Source organism: Halictus rubicundus, chromosome 8 (assembly GCF_050948215.1).
Source record: "Halictus rubicundus isolate RS-2024b chromosome 8, iyHalRubi1_principal, whole genome shotgun sequence".
NCBI classification, from domain to species: Eukaryota; Metazoa; Arthropoda; class Insecta; order Hymenoptera; family Halictidae; genus Halictus; species Halictus rubicundus.
The window spans coordinates 1,621,711-1,649,106 of record NC_135156.1 but is presented as its reverse complement, the minus strand read 5'-3'; the positions used below and the strand labels follow the sequence as shown (position 1 = coordinate 1,649,106).

Here is a 27,396-nt window from a genome sequence, read left to right as displayed (position 1 = left end):
TTGTTTTAATTCTTCGATTAATGTGCTGTGGGTGCGTCCATCCTGTGGGTCTGTATGTTCTTCTGATTTTGGTTTCGTTTGCAGATCGCTATTTGTTCTTGGCAGTTTTGTTGTGGAGTTTTGGGAAACTACCAGTTTCCTTTTGGTGTTCGGTGTAGTTTCTTTGTGTAGGAGTCCTGCCATTTCTATGTTATTTAGCGTTCCTTTTCATTCTTTTTTTATTAATTTTCAAGCGTGCTTGAGTCCGAGTGAGTCTGGCTGCCTGCGGCAAAGCCGCATGGCTTGGAAGGAGTAGGCTCCTGTATTTTTCTAATCGACAATCGATTAATTATTTTGAACTGGAAAATTCGCGCACTGTTTTTTGAGGGAATGCTCACAGTATTGGCACTTTGGCACTTTTTCGGGCTGTCCACGCCGGTCTGCTGTTGGGTTTCACGATGTTGTCTGTGCGAAGGTTCGGCAAGGACTGTAGTCCGACGCCCTAACCGCTGTGTCAACCGGCGATGTTATATACGTTACGAACATTCTGGTATATACCGCACAAAATACAATCCATTTTTTCTCTTAAAACATTTCTTAGGTCAAACACTTACTTGTTTGAATGTAATAATGTTTAAAATGACTTTATATACCTGTGATAAAACCAACTCCTAATAGCAGAAACGGCGAAAAAATTCGGTTTTTCTTGTTTTTGACAAGGACTTCCCACAACAAAAAATCTATAAAAAAATTGACGACACTGCCTGTTATGGTACTTTATCGGGGCACTAAACAGCAAAATAGCATGTTTTTATATTTTTGAGAAATGTACATTTTTCCGATTTTTTTGAGGTTTTTCATTTTTTGCGACCACAGTTTGCAAGAAAAAAATCTGAAAAAATTGTCAAAAATCTGTCTTAGGATCCAAAATATGCCACATTTTTTTTCAGAATTTTAGGAAGCATCAGAGTGTGGAAAATGCGTGGAAAAGCGCGAAATCTAATTTACCCTGTAACTACCCTCACGGGAAAGATAGGGGGTTGAAATTTTGTTCAGAAGGGTTTTTCTGGGCCAGCTTTCGAATGGTTCATTAATCATTGAAAAACCTCTAAGGGCAGTTTTGAACATCTTAATCGGCTAGGCCCTTTCAATGGTAACTAGAGTATCAGGGGGATCTGTGTACAAATTACTTAAACATAATAAGTTTCATTCTTATAAAATGCAGTTGCATCAAAAGTTATTAGAAGATGGCTTTGACAGGCGGAGTAAGTTTTGTGAGGAATTAACAAATATGATCAACGTCACTCCTAATCTAAATAAAAACATTTGTTTTAGTGACGAATGCACTTTTTTCTTAAACGATGTTGTACATCGTCATAACTGTCGTTATTGGAATGAGGAAAATCCACATCTTATTAGAGAAAGTAATACTCAATGGCTGAAAAAAATAAATGTTTGGGCAGGCATTTTAGGAAATGCTATTATAGGTCCACTATTTTCCAAGAGAATTTGAATGGCAATCTGTATTTAAATTTACTGGACGACATCATTGATCCACTTATAAAAGAAAGTCTTGAAAACCAAAGAGATAAAAACGGCAATCTTTTGTTAAATGAAGAACTTTTGTACTTCCAACATGATGGTGCTCCCCCGCATTACACGTTACCGGTTCGTCAGTGTTCAAATGACCTTCAAAACGCCACCCAAATACAAAACTGATACTGCCCCTTTCTTTCCCCCTCGAAATCCTTGAACACGTGTTTTACACTTTTTTAATACCTTTCATACTTTTCGAGATATTCGGCTGGAAAGTTTTCAAATGAACACCCTGTACGTATATGCACCCAAATGTGCCGAGAACCCTGAAAAGGGTGGTTCCTTTTCCATTTCGCGCTGGAGCGTTTTGTTTTCGAGTTATTAATGAAAAACACGAACCAATCATAGCGCGGCTGACACTCACTCGGCGACAGGCCAGGCAGAGCGTAGCGTCAGCGTCGCGCTATCATTGAGTTGTGAACAAGACAACGAGCAGAAGTTGATTTTAACTCTTTGCAATCATATTTTCTGTGGGCATGGTAGTTGTACTGGTTATTCTTACTATGCAGAAAGAACGATCTCAACTGACTGAAATAACGACGGTTTCTCCAGGTAAAGAGTCCACAACGTATTTAGAAATGAGTGCATAGTACGATACGATAAGCAGTGTTAAGTATCAATACAAAGTTCCATTACCAGTGTTTTGTTTTGCGAGGTAATAATCCAAGTTATGGATTACTCGTCACCCATGGGGGGGGGGATATGTAGGGCTCCACCAGGTCCTCGGACACCCCGAAGGAGCGGTGACCCACCCTAGACTAATGGGGAGAGGGGCCGAGATCTCGAAACTGAACGCCATTGGCCCCTTCTCCCCTCCACACATGACACTCTGCCTCAAAAAATACCTACGCAAACAAGGGACCCCGTATCGGTCACCCACACGATGTCGGTCCTCCCTCGGACCGCATAGCTGGGCACCACGAGCCCCAGCTTGGGATGCCTGGTGGCGCCCGGGCTTCATATTACCCTACCGTGTTTTTATCTCTCCTGGAGACAACCTCTGTAGAGTGGAAGGGTCTTTTCAGGAAGCTAAATCGTGTAATTTTGAAAGATGCTTTATTAAATGTTCTCTGCCAAGTCTGAACGTGAACTGAACTCGCTTAACGGACAACTCAAAACGAAAAACTAGTGTCGGCGGTTTTTCACTCTGACCTTATAGCGCGAGTTGTCGTCGATCAGTTATTGTGTCGAAAAACACGGGGCGACGACCGCGCGCCACAACATTGTCTGAGGAACGACAATCCTTCCTCGCGCAACGGACACACGCTTGTATACAAGGCAGCGCAAGGTGTTTCTTTTACACCTCCTACATAGATTCCTACCCACCCACCCCCCCCCCCCTCACCGCCCTCTTCTCTCACACTCCATAGAAGCATGGTGGGTCTCAGGAGTGGAAAGTGGACTCACGTTTGGCTCGCGAGCCACCAGTTGCCCAGGCCTGGAATAAGTTATGGTAATCCTTTTTATAAAAATATAAATTCTGCAAGAGTATAATTATTTTTCCGTGTCATTTCCGTGTACAGTGTTGTGAGCAATTCCACAATATATGAGATAATTTAATATCTTTTGTCATTGTTTCTTTCATACTTATTTTTACGCGACCCGACCGTGACACAAGAGTATAATTATGTTGAACTTTACCAAAGAAATGTATGTATTCACGCCGGGAAATGGTTACAGAGTGTTAACACGAAAAGACGAGACAAGTTATTTATAACTTTGGAAATATTAATTTTTCGATCCATATTTACAACAACTTTTTTCATTTACTTGACAAGTTCTACCTACCCTAATAGTGGTTTGGACCCTTTTCTTAATCGCCCTATGTTCAAAGTGTACGAAAATAAAAAATGACGGTTTTCCTGTAATGGCTTTGTTTTCAAGTTATTTGCCATTATAAGTTATCAGCTTCAATCTGACCTTAAGATGTAGATATTGCGATCATTTCTCGCCGAGATATAGCAAGTTGAATGAAAAATGGAAATTATGCAAATTTTAAGCATATTTTCAGAAACAGCTGGTATATCAAAATGTTAATTAAATTGATATAACAAAAGAAGTGCCTTAAAGAGGAAGAAATGCTCTTTCTATTGCTTTGTTGCACAAGATTCGACAATGATTTTTTCGCTTTCTAGGGCCAGTTAAAGTTAAAAAGACCATTTTTCCTTCAATGTTGCATAACTTGTACAAAAAAAATCGCACTATGTGCGACAGCCAGGTTTTTTGCACAGAAAAGACAGTGCTATTGAATGATGATAAAGCGATTTATCAAAAAAATTTATCTCTTCCCATGTGATGTTTCAAAGTGGAACAAAATTTTTTGAAACTGTCAAAGACTTCATTACAACGCTATAACTGTGTTAAAAAGCAACGTAGTCGAGAGTTTGAAGGAAGCATCTGAAAGTAGTGACTTCAAGCTTTCAAATGATTTTTTAACAATATGAATACAACAATTTTTGGCGAAGTATTATGATCACTTGAAATTGACCCAATTTTTCGGGTTCGTAGAGGTGATCCTCTAATTTTTTTGAGGAGTGTAGTTAGAATAGACTTATAACTAACATATTAAATGTTTAAATACATCTGCACTGATCATTAAAACGTAAAATTTACAAACGTAATCATTTTATGTAAAATGTTTTGTTCTAGCATCCAAAATGGCGATATAATGTAAATATTTCAAAAAATGAAAAACTTACTAAAATATACTTTCGAGATTGATTCAAAAGAAAACAAAGATGATCAGAATGTGCAAACTAATAGAGAGCACGACAATGTCCAAACATGCCAGTGCTTAGTGGTACTGTCGACGTTTTCTTATAAAAATGTCACGATTGATTTTATTTCGATTTTGTGCGATTTTTGTTATAACATGTGTTAAATAAGGAAAATTTCCAATTTAAGCATCTTTATAATTTCAATAATTGTAAAATAAAAAATCCGGAACTAGTCATTTAGTGTTAAAAGGTACTTTTATCAATCGAAATATGTTGTACAACGTCTTTTGGAAATATTGTAATTTAGAAATTGATGCATACAGTTTTGTATCTTTGAAGGATGCGTAACAATGATTTTGAAACTGTTCCAGTACTCATATTTCTACTTTTTTTCCTCTCCAATTAAACTTAGATTAGTGCAATTATAGTAGTATAATAGTGTGCTATGGATCCGACGGAGGAACAGAAGATACAGAAGTAAGTATACTTTACATTAGTATTTTATGATGTAGGATTAGTAGTCGTACGTATAACATTTGATATAGGGTTTTCTTTCATATTTCGCAACGTCAAATATACGATCCGAATGAGCAAGGAGACAATGACTTGGTACGGGCCTAGCGACGAATGTCCCTTTACATTTTGTTTGTCTCGAGACACCCATACGATTATGTTCTGTTACATCGACACGGTCATGTGGACTGCAGTAGTAGGCTTTTCATTATACGTATAAAGGCCGATTTATACTATCATCTTAGACACGTAACGTATCCGTAAAGGCACCGTTCCAACATAGATAGTAGTGTAATCCGTCAGGGCACCGACAGTTGACCAAAATTTACCATCGAGGCACTGACACACAGTGGGTTGAAACGCGTAAAACGCGGACGACTATTTTGGAAGTCATTTTTGAGTTGCAATTAGTACAAACTTGTGATTTTATAGATTTTGATGTGCAGAATTCGAATTAATAATCAAAGTTGACCTGATTCGAAACATATAAAAGCTATAACATTAAATTTGTTTTTGAAAGCGTTAATTATGAATTTATCGAGACTTATTATTAAAACTTTCATTTCAGAGCCCGTCACTTCACTGATTTCGGTATGAATAGACATACGAAAATCTCGGTGAATGTAGTGTTAAATATGGGTAAAGAAGTCTTATCTCGCTGCCGCGATTGTGTCTATGTCTGTACGATGCCGCAATGGTGCCGGAATGCGTGTATACTATCCTCACCGACACAGCACTGACGGATTACATATTCCTCGCGAGAATGTTGGGCGGTCGTGCCGGTGCCGATACGTGTCTGTGCGGTATCGGTACGGTTAGTATAAACACTTCCATCTAAATGCATTGGAGAATATTTTTTGGGTCGGATACATTACGTGTCTGTGACGACAGTATAAATCGGCATTTATTCCACACAATAAAATTTTGTAAAAACTTTACCAACACTTTTCTTTGTTATAAACAATTTTGTGGCAAGTTTCTTTTACAAATGCCCACCGATCCAGAGGTATAGATTTACCCCTAGGACGGATGACTATTACTTTTCATACACCCTGTACATATGTTCGAAGCGTTTATGCATACTTGCTTTGTATGCACGATCATTTTAGTAATCAGTTAAGCACACAGTGTATGTATTTCTCATGTTTCTTATCTAGATATATCTATGTATATGGCCCCCAATAGAAAAATCAAATACGAATAGTTTCCATTTGTTGTTATAGGTCATTAACTTTTTTTAAATGGAAACATATATTTTTTATTGCACCACTTAATGCATCTTGATATTCTTTACAAGGAAGTGTTAACCTGAAAGTGTTCTACTTGTGTAAATAAATCATTTATTTAGGAGGTATGAGAGGTTCAATGTGACGATCATTTACATCATTTGGCATAGAGCCATCATTTGGAAAGAGCTGCTGAGCTGTTTCACGCCTACAGGATAACAAATAAACTCACGTGAATACCCCCTCTACCTGCTTCGTACCATGTACTTGAAAATCGTCCGTTTCCCATGACGCACCCTGTACAAGTATTCATATCTTTATCTAATCAAACATAATCAGTACTCGATGAGCTCTGGAATATAAATTACAGAAGTATTTTACATTCCATAACATGATTCAATACAAAATGCCAAGGTATTCATCAACTGATTTATGTATTCAATAGAAGTATATCGTATCGTACACGCGTTTCAATTACAAAACCGTTCGATGCTGTCTATCACTGGATACAACATAGCATCACGGAGGATGAATATAATTGCAATCAAATCTATAGAAAATAACGTTGATGTTGTATGAACCCGATGCAATCGTTTTCAATGAGAACTTTGCTACTTTTGACGTTTGCGTACGATTGCAATACGCCCGGTACTTTATATCGCTACCGATCTCCCCACATACTTGAAATTCCCTCGAAGCGTGTTCATCAACGCAACGAATTCATGTACCTATCACATTCGCAACGTTGCGCCGTGACTACTATCGGTTTCCTGTGCGGAGAACCAAGCAACACGCAGCTCCGTTCTATCGATCTGCACGGCAGCAGCCGGGAGTTTCCTTCCTCCGTTGTCTCTATTCTCGTTCTCTTTTCGTCTTCCATCTTGCTATCTTACTCTGGCATATTTATTCCCGCTCCTACTTCGTGTTGTTTCGTTTCATTGTTCCTTATTTTCTCGTTCCCTTCATGTTTTTCTCTCATGTAATTTTGTCTCGTCTTTATTTCTAGCTATACAACTTTGAATTCCTATTTCATCTGTGGGACAACGGGTGAACGAAATAAAATGAACTCGTTCGTTCATATGTGTTCTTTATTCGGGATAAAGATACTCGTTTCGCTCGATTGTGTCTTACCTCTGCTCGTGTCGAGTGCTCGGAATCGACTGCGTGACCGCTCGTCCCCGACTGTCGAATCTTCGTATTCGACAGTCGACTTTTTGACAAAAAACGACTGCCCTGAGAACCGATTTTGGAGTGTTTCTCTCGGCTTCCCGAGGACAGTCGTCGCCACATATACAATGTATGTCAGCGGGCTGGCGGCGTGCTGGTTGCACGAACCCCCACACATCCATATGCTTGGAATATTTCGAACTCTTAGAACTCGGTAAATGCTGGTTTCGTTCGGACCGAAAACATTGTATTCATTCATGATAGGTCATATCATTGTTTATTTGTAATTATATCCTCACACAGAATAAACACTATGTATTCAGTTACACGTTTCTTACAGTGGCTCAGAAAAATACTCGAACACCTTTTGAATCAGAATAACTTCTTTGAAATTGGACTGAATTTTTTTTTAAACAAAAAGATTTTGAAAAATTACAATTCGTAGGAATTACATAAAAAAATGTAGCGTCTGGTCGCACGCACACAAAAGAGTCTTTCTTTCGTGCAAACGGCCAACGTTTCTAGTTTCGGTTTCATTAATTTCATTGGTTTTGTGAGATTCTCTGGGGTTGATTTTTTTCACTTAACGTGTTAATGATCTTCGGACCATATTCCATAGTCGTTCCGTTCATCATTATCTGCACCTTCACTAGTTAAATCTTCTTCTGGTTTCAGTAGCTGAAGCATTTCTTCGGGCAGTTCTGATGCTGAGGCTTTCGGTACATTCTTATTTGCTATAACCGGACCAGTAATAGATAATAGTCTATGGAATAAGTCACGGTTAGTAATCACCTGTTTGGTGCCTGCCATCCTTTTCTTTAGATAGAATTATGGTTGTAATTCCTTGTAAAAAAAATAGCTTTAAGTGATACGATATGTAAAGCAACGATGAAGCTGGTTCAAGAACATCGGGGGGAATGTTATTTCAACGGCGTAGCCCAGCGTGCACAAACAACAGAGAGGTTGTTTGTGGCCGTTAAGCCACAGATAAAAAATTAATAATTTCTTTTATCATTATCTAAAAATTGTTGTGTTTATCATTTCGTATATTAAATTTACTATTGTATGTATAGAGTTTGTTAAAAAATAACTTTTATTTCAGAGCCGTTCATTTCACCAGTTACGGTATGAATAGATATACAAAAATCTCGGTACATTTATTGTTAAATATGAGTTTGGTGTTAGCGTTCGGGTATGGAGTGAAAGTTCACCCAATGTAACAATAACAGTTTATTAACAAAACAAAAACACAACAACGTAACAAGAACAAAGAACGAAATAACGACGAGACAAAATGTCAACGATACGGAACGTACTATACTGCGGATAAACGACTACAAACAACTCATCCTGTCATCCGTCAGAATGCGCGCTTATATCTATCCCCGTGTCCCCCAGAAATTTCCTTAAAACAAGGAAACTTCTGGAGTGGGGATGTCGCTTACCTGTACGTGCCCCTTGGAGAAAGTTCGTGTCCTTGGACCGACCACCTGTGTCCTAGCGAAAGTCAAGGGTTGGCGGCCAAATGTGCACGCCACAGAAAAACCCCGAACCTGGTCGCCAAATGTGCACACCAGGTAGGAATAGACTTCCGGCGACTAAGTGTGCGCTCGGGAAGAGCTTGGGCCTAGCGACCAAATGCGTCCAAGGTCCCAGCCCGCAGACGACACTCCTACCTGGGTCCGATCAACCCTTCTCCAAGGGGTCCGCCACATGAGTAAAGATGTCCTTTCGCGTTGCCACGATTATGTCTGTGTCTGTACGGTGCCGGAACGCGTTCACACTATCAGCACTGACACGTACCGGACCCGGCACGGTAGTGACAGAATATTCTTCGCGAAAATGCTGGGCGGTCAGGCCGGTGCCGATACGTGTCTGTGGGGTGTCGGTACGGTCAGTATAAACAGTTCCATCTAAAATGCATTGGAGAATATTTCTCGGGTCGGACACGTTACGTGTCTGTGACGGTAGTATAAATTGGGCTTTATACCTATTTTGGAGTCCCGGAAAGCCACTTGAGAGGATTCGAGATGCTCGGAACAAAGGCACAGCGTGTCATCTGCTACCGGAACCCCAGGGGTTCCCAGAACCTTTTACTTCCCTCTACACCCCAGGAGATGCCTATGCTAGTGCCTATTAGGCTCGTGGAAAATATTCTCGTCGAGAATTCTTTTCAAGATTAGAACTTATCAGAGTTCGTCGTGGTAGTAGATGGTGAATACGTTGTTAAGGACTTTAACTGTTATAACAAACAAAATAACAATTTATTAGTATGGTAACAAAAAAAAAGATCATCTGAAAATCTGTACGGTGACATAATTCGTCAAACGACTCAAGTAAACACGGCGGAGGTTCTGAACGTTCTGGTTCGTTGTCGTCCTGAAAAAAAAAAACGTTGACGGTGGACGCGCAGAAAAATATCTTGCCAAAAAATTTTCCTTGGAACGGCGAGAAACTAACAGTAATGATCTGTTATAAACCTCTCCATGCAAAACAGCCGCGTGGACGGTACAGTGAATTCTCGTCATAAGTCAGTTACGCGGTTCTGGCGATTGACAATTAAACGTAATCTGAGGTTCTCGCCGAACGTTGCATTTGAAATACACAGTTTACGCTGGAAATCTAAGAGGCACTACCCGTCTAGAAGTCATAGACCTATGACTACTGAGGAAGTGACAAGAAGTCTGAGAAAATATCTTTCTCCGATACAATGTTGCACGTAGAAACGGATAGCGAAGCACGAGAGCGGGGTATATCCCGCGGTGGTGTAGGTAGTTCCAATGGCTCCTAGCCGCGAAGCTGGCACTGATTTGCAACGGGAATTCACTGTACATAAACAAATCGTGCCTACCGTTAGGTCTGCCAATCCCCACCGCGGCCGTAGTCCCAATGTTTTGACTTCGACGTCAATCGCTACATACATCGTTGCGTCACCGCTGTAGCCAATATTTCCACTACAGTCGAAAATGCGTGTAGAACGAGGCCTGCTTCTGCCACTCTTATCCAATCGGCCGCGCATCAATACAATGTCACCACTTCGGACCCATACGAAATGGCGTCTTGTCACCACCTACAATCGTGTAGTAGTAGGCGGTAACGGTTTAATATCTTAGCCGACTGCTGTTCAGCTATCGCTCGTACGGGCAGTGTATTTGACTACTCCGGACGTAAACAAATCGGCGGGCAACACACCACACCTTTTCGCGCAACATTGCATGTATCCATCACACGTACTGTGGTTATTGGCTGACAGTCTATGACAACGATCGACATCAGATTATATCGAGATTAGGTTAAATTCACTTAGGTACATAGGTTGAATCACACGTTGTAGAAAATGTACAATCAAGAAATACTATACTATGTATATTCTTCTCGATATTCATCTCGATAATTATAACAGGGAAAGTGATAAGCCCCAGGGACTACTTTCAGGAAAATTGCCAAGAGACGTCGAATATCATGGAATAAATCACACGGGAATTTCTTGGTAAAAATAGTATCCATTTTTACCAACACGTTCGTGGCTTTGTTCTGATAAAAATGACACCAAACATGATATCATTTGAATTATATTTACTCAGCATTCGTACATTTTTACGAAGGAACGATGTTTTAGATTTTAGAGCATGATTGTGTTTTGCACCGAGGTTACAGAACAGTTCTTTCGTCTTCGGCGGGACAGTATCGGAGGAGGGCTAATTTATGACACCCTCAAGTGTCCATGTCAGACATTGCAATGAAATTTTTAGTGAAAATATTTAGAAAAAAATTCATTTTTAACTAGATATAACTAAATATTTTGTGCATTTGTTAAACAATAACTTTTTATTACTTTTCATTGATATTTTTTATTGTGAAATAAATTGCTTTAATGTAGTTTGTCAAACTATTTGTTACTTTTTGTGAGCAATAATTTTTAGGGATTTTTTAGGGATCCAGCGCGCTAGATTGATCTTTTATAGTGCGAACTATTTCTGAAAATTCACATCTTTGCATTATCGAGAAATGGCTTGCGGAATCACAGACCTTTGCGATCCACGTAGGTACACGTACACGCCGATCCGACGGTGTGTGAATGCGTTGCGGCACGGCTGTTTGAACGATGCTACGCCAGCGCCATCGACGTTGTCACGCTACGTCTGCTCCCATAGCCTCTCTTACAGACAATATGCTGCCGAATATTGCTATCCATTACTCGATAATGCAAAACTAGGATTTCTGAGGGACTTTTCCCTCTAGATTTATCTTTTATCTAACGCTTTTGACTACAGAAAAGTCCCATCTTTGCATTATTGAGAAATGGCAAGTGGAATCCCGGACCTTTGATACAATCCGAGCGGTTAGATTGTATCATGTGTAAACGTTCAATTACTAGATTAGGATATTGGACGATAATTATGGGTTTTATGATTGCACCAATTAAAAAATAACACAGATATATTTGGATTATAGAAGTGCGCTATAAATGTTACTGTCGCGATTGAACTGAATATGAATATGCAATGAAAGTATTGTTACCTAAAGATGTTCTGTGTTGACGCCCTGGCAACGCGGGGTTTAAGAGTAATTATTAATTATTAAATACTAAAATAGAACTGATACTGGACTATTAGGTTGGTTTCATTCGAAAAGGAATTTTAGTCCTACCTCACTAGAATTGACTCTTAAAAATGTGACATGACGTGACTCTACACGTGACTGCACAATTATTAACCGAAGAGAGTCAAAATGCAAGGGTTTATATAACCTCGAAATGAATGGGGTGGTCTGTTGATAATGTGAGATCACTTAGGGTCACATTCTAGTTTTTGTTGTTTCCAATTAAATTGGGCCACAGTTCGGGCCTGGGTAAAAGGGTTAAACGGAAAGGTTATCTAGGGTGCCTCTTGCCAGAGACGATCTTGAAAGGATTCCAGTGTAAAAGTTGAACGCCACCTGTTCTTCGTACTTAACCATGTTAATCGATTTCGAATTTTACAATTTGTCGTGTAAAGTTACAGGGTCAATTTTTTAATTGAACAACGCTTGTACCCAGACAGCCAAATTCCGCTATTTGGTGCAAGATTAGTGCAACACGACCGCGGTTGGCCTACCCATCTGTTTCCGCAACCTAGCGTAATATTCACAGCAGATTTTTGTCAGATGCTACAACCTAGCGACGATTTTTGCGACTCGCTAGTCAGTCTGAAATTTCTACACTTTCCATTTGTACAATAGAGGGCGCGCATATGAATCATACATTTAAATGACCTCTAAGTTTAAAGATGGCTAAAAGTGACTATTTTAATTATACTCCATACATTTGTAGTAAAATTTGCTAAAAATCTGAATAAATACATCTCTGTGTTTTGTATAAAGCAATGAAAAATAGTCGCTTTTTAAATATTTAAATGTATAATTGTACATATGTGCGCGCCTTCTATCGTTGTAACTGAAATTGCAGGAGTTGCAGTTACTACTCAGATAGCACGCGACGTCTTAAAGACGTCTTTTTTACGTCCATTTTAGGTCTGAAAGTCTTAGGTCTTAAAAAGACGTCGTTTTTACATATGAAATAAAACGTCTTTAAGACGTCTTTTTCAAGACGTTTTATTTCAGAGGTCTAAAAGATGCCTTCTTCGAGGTTAAATAACTTGAATTTCTTGGAGATGTTGTAATAGGGACCAGTTTACTATACAATGACTAAAATACTGTTTTTTAATTTTGCTATTACTTGGAATGACAAAAAAAAATAAATTTCATTTATTACAAACACGTGGATTAGGTACATAGTGCACAATACAATTGTATATACGCACGAATATATACAGTATAATATATATAAATTATATTTGTGCTGAAAATGTGCTGAATATATGTATATATACAGTGTGTCCCACGAGCTCTGTCCACTTGAATATCTTGGTTACTTCAAACAATACGAGAAAATGTTACTTACAGAAGTAGTAGGGTTTACGAAACTGCATAATATGGTATAAATGATATTCTTGCAAGTGGAGACGTAGAGAAAATATAGAGATCACCTTTGATTTTTTAAATGGAACATACAATTTTTTATGCTCGATTTCGATAGATTGGCGTATTCTGAGTATAAAAGTACTAAAGTGTATTTGTCCTAAAACTTATCTTTGCTGAGATATTTTACTGTTTTCATTCTATTACTTTCATTATGGAACGTATTCAAGGATATGCTCACTACGTCAAATGTAAACATTGGTAGGCTTTTGACGTCTCTCAGTGTCAGTCAGTTTTTCAGTTACTGAACATAAGACAGTCAATATGAAATTTTCATTCGAAGAACAATTAGAGATGCTTTTAATTTATGGAGAAAGTAAGAGAAACGCAATTGTGCCTCGAAATTTGTACGGTGAAAGATATCCAAACCGCATATGCCCTTCACACAAGATTTTTGAAAGATTGTGTAAAAAATTAAAAGAAACTGGAAGTCTCGCTGTTCGTACGATGAATTGTGAAAAGCCTGTATGTAGTGATGAAGATAATGAAATTAATGTTGTTGCAATGGTACATCATAATCCTCATATCAGTCCATATTCAGTGCGAATCTGAAGTCAGCAAAACGAATTCTCACTCGTCACTACTATCATCTGTACCACATTAGCCATCGCCAGAAATTGCATGACATTGATAATGTAAATCGTGTTAGATTTTGAGGATAGGCTCAAAAGCAGCTACAAATCAATCCACTTTTTTCTCTTCAATACTATTTACCGATGAGGCTACTTTTACCAGCACTAGACGTGTTAATTTACATAACACGCATTACTGGTCAGTACAAAATCCTCACTGGCTACGAGAAATTGATCATCAAAGACGTTGCTCCATTAATGTGTGATGTGGAATCATAGGGCAATAAATAATTGGGCCTTATTTCATTGACAGCACATTTATTGGTCAAAAATGTGATACGTTCTTAAGAAATACATTGCCAAATTTATTAGAAAACTTGCCATTAAGCGTTCATCAGACAATGTGGTATCATCACGATGGATGTCCAATACACTACGCCCGAAGGGTGACAAGTACACTTAATGAAATATTCCCAAATCGATGGATAGGACGCGGTGGCACTATTTGTTGGCCAGCACGAAGTCCAGATTTAACACCCCTAGATTTTTTCTTGTGGGGAACATTGAAAAGTATTGTGTATCAAGATGCATCAACAACTCCGGAAGATATGAAGCAACGAATTATCGCAGCGTGTGCTACAATAGACGCTCCAGCAATAAGATGTGTAAGAGACGCAACAGTTCAAAGACCACAACATTGCATCGCTGCAGATGGCCGACATTTCAAACATTCTTCATGAAAACAGTCAAATATCTCAGCAACGGTAAGTTTTAGGATAAGTACACTTTAGTATTTTTATACTCAGAACACGCCAATCTATCGAAATAGAGCATAAAAAATTAGACATTCCATTTAAAAGAACAAAGGTGACCTCTATATCTTCTCTACACCTCTACTTGCAAGAATATCATTTATACCATATTATGTAGTTTCTTAAGTCCTACAACTTCTGTAAGTAACATTTTCTCGTATTGTTTGCAATAAGCAAGATATTCAAGTGGACAGAGCTCGTGGGACACACTGTATAAACGATTATAAAGTTGTACCGAGAACCGACGGGCGCATTCGTTGACTCCTGCTTCGAAGGTTATGGACCTTTTTTATGGCCTATACCTAACATTGTGCCTCTCTCAAAAGAATAAGGATCACATAGGCAGCTATACAGATGTGGCTGAAGAGAACATCTTAGAATTATTAACAACATTGTATTAATATTTAGGTACCCATAGTTACGATAGTTTTAATTTTAATGTTTAATTTTAATTTTAATTTTAATTTAATTTAATGTTAATTTTAATGGTTAATGTTTAATTTTTATTTTAATGGTTAATGTTTAATTTTAATGTTTAGTTTTAATTGCAATGTTTAATTTTTATTTTAATTTTAATGTATACTGTGAATATTATAATAAATAGTAACAATAACAATAAAATATTGCTTTATTCATTTAAATTAAAAATTTTCATTTATTCTTAAAGACGTCTGTAAGACGTCTCTGTGCTATCTGGGTAAAATCGTCGATAAATGGTGGATCAGACATTTGATGGTGTAGAGGGCGCTGTAAAAACCGTCCGCTGCAAATCTGCTGCCTGCGTCTCCTTGCAGACTCTGCTGAGTTTCTGCGATTGCCTGGTCTGGCTGACTGGGTACTTAGAGCAATACACATGTTAAGTTTTATAATAGGGTATAGCGGGATAAGATGGTCAAAAGTGCCCTTGAACCAAATGAAACAGCCTATAAACCATTTGATGGGACACCAAGAAAAACCATGTTGCGTAAAGTTGTAACACTATATCTCGATCCGAAGGGTAATTATGGGTTAAAATGGAAAAATCAATTTTTGGCTTATTTTCTCTATTTAGTTATATGTAAAAATTCTGAAAAAACCTAACGTATGTCAAATACATAGACACACATACAGCAATTAGTTTCGGATTTTTAAGTTAAAAATCCTTGTTGTTTAATTGCTTTTTTTTAATGACACTAATATACTTACAGAACACATGAAACGTAAAAACTTTAATTATACATTAGTTTTTTCATTGGAAAAACGTCGAAAAAAGCGGTTTTTATTCTTTTTCACCACCACACTCTGAAAAAACTCATGAACATTACTTATAGCTGTACACTTATACTGAAAAAATTTGAATTTTTATAAAACTGGTATCTCCAAAACTTCAATACGAAATATGCATTTGTGTCGAATTTTTGGAGTTTTCCAATTTTTTTTAAACATGTTCGCATAATTCGAAAAATTTTAAAAAATATACACTAATAATCACGATGAGACACAACTAACATAATAACTTAAACATGGTACTCTGAAGACTTCAATATAAAATAGGCAATTTTATAATTCCGGGTTCTTTTAAAAATCGATTTTGTAGCTAAAATTTCTGAGATAATTTACTGTCAGGTGTGCTATTAGGTAGAATGTTCGTGAATTTTTGCGTAATTTTTTGTTGAGCACAATAGAAGAATCGAGCTATGAATATTTGGTGAAATATTGCTGTAAGTGCAAGTGTCCAGTATTCTGTACTCAGTTTTTTTCATATTTAATACAAAATTAACTGTAATATTATTTAAGGGATAGTATGCAACCTATTTATTTTTAGATCTAATGTATACTGTAAATAGCGGCAGATCTGGGCATGGGCTTTATGGGCTACAGCCCGTGGCCCGTTCAGTCAAAGGGCCACCTTCGTGGTCAAAACAATAAAAACAAAAACAATTTAAATTAAAAACATAAGAAAAACCAAGTTATACAACAATTTTTGTACTTGAGGTAATTTGGGTTAATCGGGTAGGCCCCCAAACAGTGCTAGCCCAGGGCCGCAAAATTAACAGTCCGCCGCTGACTGTAAAGCTATTCAGTGTTCTCTTAAATACAAATTACAGAGGTACATATTTCACGTTTCATAACATAATCAAATACGAAATGCCAAAGTATTCATCAACTGATTCATGTATTCAATAGAATAGAAGTATTTTGTAAAGACTTCAAATGACAATCGAATACGATATCCAAATACATTTTGCATTCGAAAAAGAATTACATAAAAAATTATTTTTAAGATATTCTTTGTATTTTATTTTTGTACTGTATATAATGTGATTTCTTTGAACAGAATTTGCATAACGTTATATACGAGTTATAGTGATACTTATTCAGGAATCTCCAGTTCCTGATTTTCAGGAACACATAATCTTGTAAATATATGGTTAACGAAAAAGTCTGTAAAATTGTAGAAATGTAGAATAGATATGCAACAATAATTCAAAATTATATATTCCAAATATTGCTAGATATAATAATATTTCAAAAACGCTTTTAATGTAATAAGAGAGTCCACCTCATTAAAGATTAGATATAGTTAGGAAAGAACAGTTGATAAATTTTCTTGGCTGAAAATACCGTGGCTGGAATGGCGTCTGGCCACCTGAACAGTCTGGTCCTTGCAGATTTATAACGTTTGACAGCCTCGAGGTAACAAATACTGATTTTGCTAGTAACCATGAACTAGCGTGGTCGCATTGAGAGTCTGCTCTATTCATAGAAAGAATGGCTAAGCTTTAAGTACCTACATACTCTACACTTACCTCTTTGAAAGGCTTAACATGTAATATTCTTTTTAAGCGGCTGTAACTTTCAATGTTAAGGTCAAGGCCTTAGTAGTAACAGGAAATATTCTTGAAGTATGCAACGTCAATTTGGATGATAATTCAAGGTTTTATAAAAATGGCCAATGCAAGGGACATGAATTCTTAGAATCGATTAAAATGAACTTTAAAGAATGACATTATATTCTAAAACTTCAAGACACTGTTGTGAAAATTATTCAAGGAATAATTATTCATTATTTATTATTTTCAGAATAATCTGGCCGAAAAAAATTAACTTGTTAAAAAGTACAATGTGCTGTACCATTTTTAATATTTTATAACAAAAATTGGTTAAAAAAGTGAGCAACATAAAATTCTTATGAAAGATTTACAAAGAGAATTTGAAAAAGTAAATATTTCGAATAGAATGCATTGCTTTATTGAAGTTTAATAAAATTATCAATATATTGAGATTTATAGTTTTACAATTTCAATAAATGCATTAAATCTGTTGTCTAGTAAAGCATAATTTTTCAAATAATCACTACTAACCGTCCGCATCTCTAAAAGTGTATGGACTACTCCAATGGATAAACACTTCACTGATTAAAACATAATTACTTTTTGTATGCATTATTTTATAAAAGGATATTTATAAGGTATCCTTAACTTCATAAACATACATTTTCATATTTCAGGATTCGAGTTTTTTTTTATAGTGTTATATTTAACAAGTCAATCTTATACTGTAAATTAGTCGTAGTTATAATAAAATAGTAAGTTACTTGTTAATCGCCTCCCCAGCGTAGTTTCGATATTTCATAATTATAATCAACCAATTTATGATTTCCGAATGGGTTCGGAATGACAGTGACATTTACATAGGGGTTGTTGATTTGGTCGTTCATTATTTGTTGTGAACATTTAATTTACCAGTTTCTAATATTTTGACCTACTAAATATAGTGTCCAAGGGCGGATCCAGCTTTGGCGCCAGGGGGGGGTCACATAGTCGTGGTCAAGTCAAGAACTTATAATTTAATTTTGATAACAATAGATACAAGTAAAAAGTAGGTATTTTATTAATGTACGTAAGTACTGTACTTAAAAATATTTATTCTTTATTGTACACTTGAAAAACTTAACACATAATAACTTGTACATATACACGTACATATTGCCATCTTCTCTTGAAGACATTCAGAGAAGCACTATCACGCACGGAATGAGGCAGCCTATTTATATTCCATAACCGTGGTGAATGATTTGTCATAACAGCTAGAGGTATGTCGAGGGGTATGACGCAAAACTCCGCAAAAGTGAAGAGGTGGTACGACAAGGGTTTCCAACAAACAAAATAGAAACAGACAAAATACATATATTTAAATAACAAAATCAATTTTTCTTTTACGTCTTCTCCCGAAACGCGTTATTACGTCATTTACGTCAATGGGTACGTTTTTATGAATGTGGAGAAGTGCCAGTCCGGTTAGGCGATCTTCAACCATTGAAGATCTTAGCCACGATTTAATTCTGCGCAACGTAGAGAAAGACCTTTCTGCTGTCGCTACACTGACAGGTAGTGTAGCCATAATACATAAAAATTTTCTTATATTAGGATACATATCGATGTCACAATTTAAAATAAGATCAGAAATCGACTGCGGTATGTCCTGGCTCCGCTGCCACGCCTGCCACTTCACCATCCACAGCCGATATTCATTTACAATGACAGAAAATGGAGTGTTATCTAGTAATAATGTATAGTCGGTAGCTAGTTGTTTCACAGTTTCAATGTCTTCATTACTACATTCGCTTTTTGGCATGAAAACGCTTAGCTGAAACAAATTAAGTACATCAGGAGACAGGCGGTCCTGGAGATCACTTATTATTGAATCTAGAAGAGGGATGTATATAGCTCTGCGGAAATACTCTTCAGCAGATTGAGCAGGTTGGTTATTGGCCCTATGTATTTGTTTTGATACTATTCTGGGGCATTTAATTTCTACATCTAGCTGCTCAGCTACTTCTTTAGCCTCTTCAAAAAGCTGTCGGTAGATTACGTCCACATTTTCTCTTTTATTTTGTAAAACACTTAAAGTATCATTAATAGCGTCCGTAGCTTTTTTTAAATCAATTGAGTTCGATTGCAGTATTCTGCTTAAAGATACAGTAGTACCTGAAAAATAAAAAGTAAGTGACTGTGACTGTAGTGCATAAACTAAGAATTTATAACTTAATATAAACGGTATGTACTCGTAGCATAAAATATTAACAAAACAACAACATAATTTTAAAGTAGGTTTAGTATACTCGTATAAGTTCATTTGCCAAACAATAAGAAATAAAATAATTTAGGGAAGTACCCACCTAATACATCACTTAAACAGATGGAGGATATAATAAAGTCAGAACTGCGCAATGTTTGCAGCAAGCAATGCGCATCATTGGCAGTTTTATTGTCTTGCCAAGCAGAAATCTTCTCCAAAGCGCTACAAATTTTGACTAAGTTGTCTCCTTGAAATTGAAGATGCCCATCATGCCTCTCTACCCAACGTGTCTCACAAATACCTTGCATGGCAGCTCCGAGTTCTATTTTAAAAATTTCATGCCTCTTAGCGGATGCATTGGCAAATGCCACAACTTTTCTCATTGTGCCAGATGTATTGCGACAGGAAACTACTTTGGATGATCTTGCCAATGAGTTATTGAGCACATGGTTGTTGCACGGGCAACGTTTAGCATGAATGGCTATTTTCATCAATTCTTGCACTGCACCTTTTGTATCTGATGCCATAACCGAGCAGCTGTCAGTTCCAATACCCACACACCAAGATAAATCTAAGTTAAATTTGGTACACAGATTTTCAACGATTTTCGCCAAAGCTACACCTGTCAATCGAGGCTCTATGTCACCTGAATTGTTGTCTTCACGTCTAAGAACATCGTAGGTATCACAAAAAGTCACAAAATGTTCCTTAATAACGCCATCATGCAAATATCGGAATGATAGGCTCAGCTGTGAGATATGTGATATATCTGTTGTTTCATCGAACAAAATTGAAAAATATTTAGCTTCCCGCACATTCTGTAAAATGTTTTCCTGGATGATTTCTGCGCAAACATCTATCAACTCATTTTGTACAGTCTTGCTGATGTACGTGGCGTTGGATTTTGAAGATTCTAAATGTTGCTGCAATGCAATATCGCCAGAATCAATACGGAATTTTAAAAGGGCTCTAAAATTCCCTTCATCGGCTACTACGCTGTCATAGTTCAGCAATTTACCATCGTCGCGATGGCCACGTAACGATATATTTTGATGGCCACAAAATATTATAGTTTTTACGATTGGTCGCAAACGTTCTCTATTTTCATTTATTTGTTTCAGTCTTTGACTATTTACTTGGTTCATTATGTTAATTTCCGGTTTATGAAAACTCAATAAAAAGTTCTTCCCTGCTTGGACAGCTAATTCGTGGTATTTGTTTCGCTGGTGTGTTAGCAGAAGACCATTTTCACCTAGCAAATTACCGAAAGCTTTTAATGGTTCTTTTACGAGTCGACATAAAGGTGTTTTTGTCTGTACACCACCTCCAGGAGCTACGACAAACAAAGCACAGTACTTGCAGTAAAGACCCTGGTCTTTATGCGACAAAACAAGCCAGTGAAACTTGTCAAGGTGAGACTTCTGAGCATATTTTTTTGTTTGTTTTCCTTTTTTATTAACAACACAATGCGGAAAAGTATAATTAGGGGGAGGCTGCCAATGCTTTTCAAGCAACATAGCTTTAGTTGAATCATTTATATTTTCCCCTATATAACAAGCAATATCTGAAGCAAACTTTGGTTGAGAAAGTGAAGTCTTTATCTGATCAGAATCAGAAGTCGATGTACATATTGTAGGCTGAATATCGTTAGTAACAGGAGAGCATGTTTTTTCTTCATCTATGGTTAATGTAGGCAATGTAGCTGTAGAAGCAGAAGCATCGGCAATACAATTATTTTCATCTGTAGTTGTTGTAGGTGAATTTTTCGAGTAAGCAATCTCAAGCCTTGGTTTCTTTGGGAAAAATGAATCTATTTTTTTTAATGAATGTTTCAATCCACCACTACCATCTCCTTTTCCCTTAGAATCACCCTGCAAGCAAATCCATGCAAATTTCACACCCCACAACAGACAACAGACTGTTGCAAATACATATTAAATATATATTCGCTATAGTACAGGCTGGTGGCGCAGGCGCATTACCTCACAAACAAAGCAAAACCATGCAAATTTCACACCCCACATCAGACAACAAACTTTTGTAAACATATGAGTTATAAGTACATAAAAACATAATAATATAGGTAGTTTTACAGAAACTGATTACTTACCATTTCTTGAAATTAATGAATTTGCAGCTACAATTTTTAAGAATACTTATAAAGGTGTAGGAATAACTAAAAATTAACCGAACACGTCTTTCGCTTTCAGCCACGCTATAAAGACTGACTGTCGCCCGTTGACCGTCGCGGGTCGCCGGCACAGGGCCACCTTCTTTTGTTTATTACAAACTCCGATCGTCTTTTTATCTCACCGGTCCGCCGGCCGTGGTGCGGTCCTAGGCGACCGGGTTTCATATTTTTTTTTTTTTTTTTTTATGTAATTACATAAAATCTGTATGGTGACAAAATATATAAATAAAATCATTATGTTCAATTAGTGGTCCACCAAAGTCCTGGAACCAGCTCAGGGGGTGGTCATGACCCCCATGACCACCCCCCTGGATCCGCCGTTGATAGTGTCTGACTTTCCTTACAACATGATAAAATGAACTTGCGATTAATTTACCGTGCCATTACTTTATATTATTTATATTATCATTTCTTGTCGGATGAAATCATCCAGAAGTAACCTATCGGTGAATCACAATGGCAAAGGAAATTATCAAACGGTTATCTATTGGTGGGTCAGGCTTCACTTTGTTCCGAATATGTTAAAATTTTAAGTGGACCACCCCTTATAGCTTGCGAGAACGAAATGCAGTAGAGATTGCATTTTGTCCCCTCGTCATTCCCGCTATTTTTAGGTTTTCAGATCCTAGAATGCATCCCGGTGGCCCTTATTTATAGGAATGATTCGGTGTCAACGTCCTAGACAATTTGTCATAAAACGAGCGCCTTCGAGGAATCAGAGTTTTCCGACATACCCAGTTAGCCAAATGCCTACTCGACCAAATCCTGCTCGAAGCAGAAGAGTTATGTATTTCGTACCAAACCCTGCTCGAAGCAGAATTTGGAACTCCTGTGCTTTGATTGTGACACCAAAGTGTGTCGTGGAATTCATAAGGCAATGCGGCGGCAGATGTTTGTCACATCCATGCGAAGCCTACAGGTAAAATTCCATGCGGCATCATGCGGCATGGGAGCCAAACTTTGACTTCGTTATAGAGGGCAGGTCCGTCGCACTAAGAACGGACGTAACCTTGTTCTAACAGTAAATATCGGTAAAAGTTGAAGTAAATCTTCCTGTGTAGGGTGGGAAAAGGTATTTTATTTAAGTTTCAATGCGTAATAAAGATAAAGTGATGCGTAAACACCACAATGTGTCGTGAAAGACAAAGCGCCGTGTTGTATAATTCGAAGAGCGTACGTGCGAGAAAGAGAGAGAGAGAACGAGCGCGAAGAGTGTGCGTGCGAGAGAGAAAGAACAGAGCGCGAAGAGTGTGCGTGCGAGACAGAGAGAGCGCGAGTGTGCGAGAGAGAGAGAAAAGAGCGCGAAGAGTGTGCGTGCGAGAGGAAGTGGATTCGAAGAAGATTGAAAGAAGTATATGGAAAGGGATGACGGAATATTTTTAATTCATTAATTTCTTTTAAAGCCATAATATGTATAATTTTTAATTTATGATGCGCGTATGTTAGGTGTTGCGCGTTACGCGATCATGCGCAGTGCAGTTTGCGACACCAGACTGGGAATAACAGCTCTCACGACGAAGGTGTCGGTGTTTCGACACGCGCACTGATTCCGTCTTGTTTGATTAGTGATTCCTTTGTTAGTTAATTACTAATTATTAAGTTCGTAAATTAACTCTGAAGCGGTGAAGACTGGATGAGCAGTGGATTCGAAGGAAGGAAGGATAGAAGCAGAGAAGACGCCAGATAAGTATTGCCACGTGGTATTGTTACCAATACACGTAACAAATTATTATATATTTTGTATATTCTTTATTCAGTTTTCTTTTACCCCCATGGATCGTAGAGTTTTGAAGAAGTCGGTTTTCGCGAAACCGACTATAATAAATTAAGCGCTAGGCAGAAACGAAATATTCGGCGCGAAATAACCTCAAATTTGAGGAAGTTTTCACGTGACAATAAATTACAAAGTCCCCCTAATCTTGATAATCTGCAGAACATTCCCAGCACGTCTTCTTTATCCGTGCCTGTCAGTAATAATAGTAATGAAAGTCTTCTTAATATTCCCACCACATCTTCATTCACGCATGATTCGTCTTCTACCTTTTCATGCGATGATGTGGTTTGGGAATATGCTGGTACTGTTTCAGAAGTATCATTTCGTGATGGTTTAGCATCTTGCTTTGTGGACAATAATTTAACGCACACTCAGGGGAACAACATCTTATCTCTTCTACGTACCCATTCGTGTTTTTCTAGTTTGCCGAAAGATATAAGAACGCTCATTAGTATACCATGTACCAGTGTCGTCACCTCTGTGGTAGAACCAGGAGAGTATGTTCATTTTGATGTAGAGTTGGAAATAGTTAAACAGTTATCTCAATGTTCTCCAATAATTCCTGGAGAGTTGCAATTATATTTTCATGTGGATGGATGTAGTTTAGATAGTTCCAATACAATTCAAATTTGGCCTATTTAAGTCAGAATTGTAAATATCTTAAATAGTAAACCCATTGTAGTAGGGATTTATAAAGGCACTCAAAAAACAGAGGATTGTAACAATTGTCTTCAAAAATTTGTCTCTGACATAAACTTGATAATCTCAAATGGAGGCATTACGTTCCACGAGAAAAAAATTCCAGTCGTATTAAAACATTATATGTTTTATTGCTGATGCACCAGCGAATCGTCGATGGATGAAGAAGACGGTAACATATTGGGAATGTCCCAGTAGGTTATCGCTGTGCTGGTTCATTTTGAAACAGTATAGTTTATTCCAAGTTGCACATTGTACATTACATATTTCTCGTGTTATGATAAATTGTATTGTTATTATATATAGATACGCATGGAAAACAAATAACTTTATGTTATAATCAATAATATCTTCTGTGCAGTATTGTATAGTATTATTTTAGTACTCTAGACTTTATATAGTACTCACAAATATTTTTAATTATTTCAGATACCTATTTTTCCAAGAATGCTTTACTACCAGGATTACCACCGTAAGTAATTTGGAACAAATGTCAAAACAGTATTATTTTGAGTTGATTAATGAATTGAAAGTGAGTATATACATTATTCTAGAATTAAAAAAAATTTTTCTTCGAAATATATCTATTGTACAATGAGAACAGAACATATATTGCGTCCTAATGTAAGGCCCTTTTTGTTTGTAGGAAGGAGAAACTAAAAGAGTGGTGTGCTGTCCATGCTGCCCATGCCTAATGACCTATATTATGTATTATAAATTAATTAAACTCTTCTTAAGCGCCCCCATACCTTATTTTCCATTCGAGGGTTTTATTTCCATTATTTTAAGATTTGAATATTTATTTTTTATTTTATAACAGTTTTGTTATGATAATTGAATTTTATATCATTTTTATTTCCTTCGTGTAACTTGTACAGTTCATTTTTTTAAATTTTATTGTCTATTCGTTTTCTTTCTTAAGATTATAAATATGAAACAAATAAATTTATATAATACAAATATATGTAAAATAAAAATAAATTAAGATTAAAATAAATACGTTTGTAAATTCAATTTTCCCTCTCGTCGTTTATTCCGATTTTTCCCGATATTTACTTTCAGAACAAGGTTACCCCTTTCTTATTGCGACGGACCTGCCCTCTATAACGAAGGCTGATCGAAGCCAAAGTGTGGCACGAACAGGCACATATGGTAATGCGGCGGCAGATAGATGGCACTTCCGTGTCAAATTTTAGTGGCAGATTCAAAGCATTTTGCTTACTGGGTATTTCTGTTGAAAAATTGGATCTCAATTTTCGAATAACAACATTTTTCAGGAATTGGAACTCATTTCTTTAAGTATAAACTTTTTCGAAAAATTCTACTCTACAATATGCTCAAGCATGTTATGGGACATCCAACTAAATAAAGCAACTATAATTCAATATAAATATATTTCAGTAGTATCTATCAGGCACCAGAAACAATTTGTGCAAATTTTTGATTGAGATAAATTCAAATCTATGTTCTTATGGCACCTTAATAAAAATAATGCAACAATGGTGGTAGCTGCTTAACTAGTTTCCCGTATTCAGGTGGTATACGGTATCATAGTTTTCATTTTTTTTTAATCATTTATCGTGTAAACTATATCACAGATAATGAGCGAAGAATGAAATGTTCGTTTCTTACTTGCTATGTCTAAATTTGAGAATAAATAAGCCGAATAGATAAGTTTTTTGCCGAATAAATAATTGATGTACATTAATTGGAAAGATAAATGTTCAAGAAAAGGCATATACAGGGTGGCCCATAAGTCACCTTCCCATTTAACAGTTGTATAACTTTTTCTTAAATGTATATTTTAAATTTTTGTTTCAAAGTTTCCAAATTCTTTCTTTAAAAATTTATAATGGAAAAATTGACAACAAAGCAACGAGCAAAAATAATTGAATTGTATTTTCAAAATCAGTGCTCCATTATTCTAACGCAGATAGCATACACAACACGCTATTTTAATTTCTCGAGCTTCGTATTTTAAACCACAATAAAAAGAAATACAAATTATAGACAAATTAAAAAGTTATTCATCTATTAAACGCGAAAGTAACTTATGAGCCAGCCTGTACATACAATCAGAAAACAATTTGAATACATGAAATTTGCAGACAACTTTAGAAGCCTTATAATAAGGGTTAATTTATTGCGACACGTTTTTTTATTGGCGATACAGTTTTATTAGTTTAAAAATTACCTTAGACAATTATATAATTTTAACAAGTTACAAATAGTACTTTAGATTAAGTTTCCCTTCTTTTTAGTTACTTTTAGTAGAGGAGATGGCATATCTAAGGTAAGTTTCAATTTCGAAGTTGCTTTACTTTTCTTCTTGGCTATAGTACTCTGGGCCATCATAAATAATGTCGGCTAGCATTTGCCAAATATTTTCCACTCGATTTAAATCTAAATTTTGGACTTTCGGCAGACCATTCGAGAATTTCTGAAAAAATTTTTTCGTCCGGAAAGACTGTGGAATACCATTTGTGAGACATTGTTAACCATTTCTTTGCTTGCTCCAACCGTTTGGCTGGTTGTTTCGTTATTGTAAAATATAGGTGTTCTTATTAATTTTACCACTTTCTCAAAATTTCTATATATTTCATACGGTTCACGAACTTTCGCTATTACTTCTTGATGGAGTATCGCGTAGCATAAATATATGTATATATGGAGAGTATCGAATGCGCGCGCAGCACTCGAGAAAACAAAAGAGAGAACGGCTCTCCCGCGTGGAACAGACGAAGGGCTCTCTCTCTCTCTCTCTCGCTGACCATGAGACAACGAGCATGTAGCGTTTTCAGTATATTTATATTTAATTAGTTTTTTATTGTTCGCATAATGTAAAGTTTATTTCAGGGAGATTAAAGTTTATATATATAATGAACGGAGTTCTGTGAAGTAACACCTCAATCCCACAACACTTCTATTGAATATATTTTTCTGCCAAAAGTGAATCGTGATACGGTTAATAACACACTGTACTAAAATAATAAGTTATAATTATTGTGAACATTCACATTTATACTTTGCATTGTATTAACAGTCGATTAACTTATCGGTAAAAATATTTG

The 27,396-nt window shown here is 36.7% G+C and overlaps 2 protein-coding genes across 4 annotated transcripts in view; one reads left to right on the top strand and one right to left on the bottom strand.

Moving 5' to 3' along the window:
• The window catches only part of LOC143356642 (uncharacterized), a 281,650-nt gene that overhangs the window by 19,121 nt on the left and 235,133 nt on the right, over positions 1-27,396 (top strand). The gene's annotated exons all lie outside the window — the stretch shown is intronic.
• LOC143356336 (52 kDa repressor of the inhibitor of the protein kinase-like) lies at positions 18,372-21,685 on the bottom strand. Its single transcript, XM_076791939.1, has 3 exons — positions 21,679-21,685; positions 19,762-21,579; positions 18,372-19,570 (listed from the first exon to the last, which is right to left on the bottom strand). The coding sequence occupies exons 1-3, from the start codon at positions 21,683-21,685 to the stop codon at positions 18,774-18,776; spliced, it is 2,622 nt and encodes an 873-aa protein (XP_076648054.1). The 3' UTR covers positions 18,372-18,773.

Coding starts and splice junctions, on each gene's coding strand:
- LOC143356336 (XM_076791939.1), bottom strand. Junction 19,571..19,761: donor CTGTTTAAGTGATGTATTAG/GTGGGTACTTCC, acceptor TTTATTTTTCAG/GTACTACTGTATCTTTAAGC.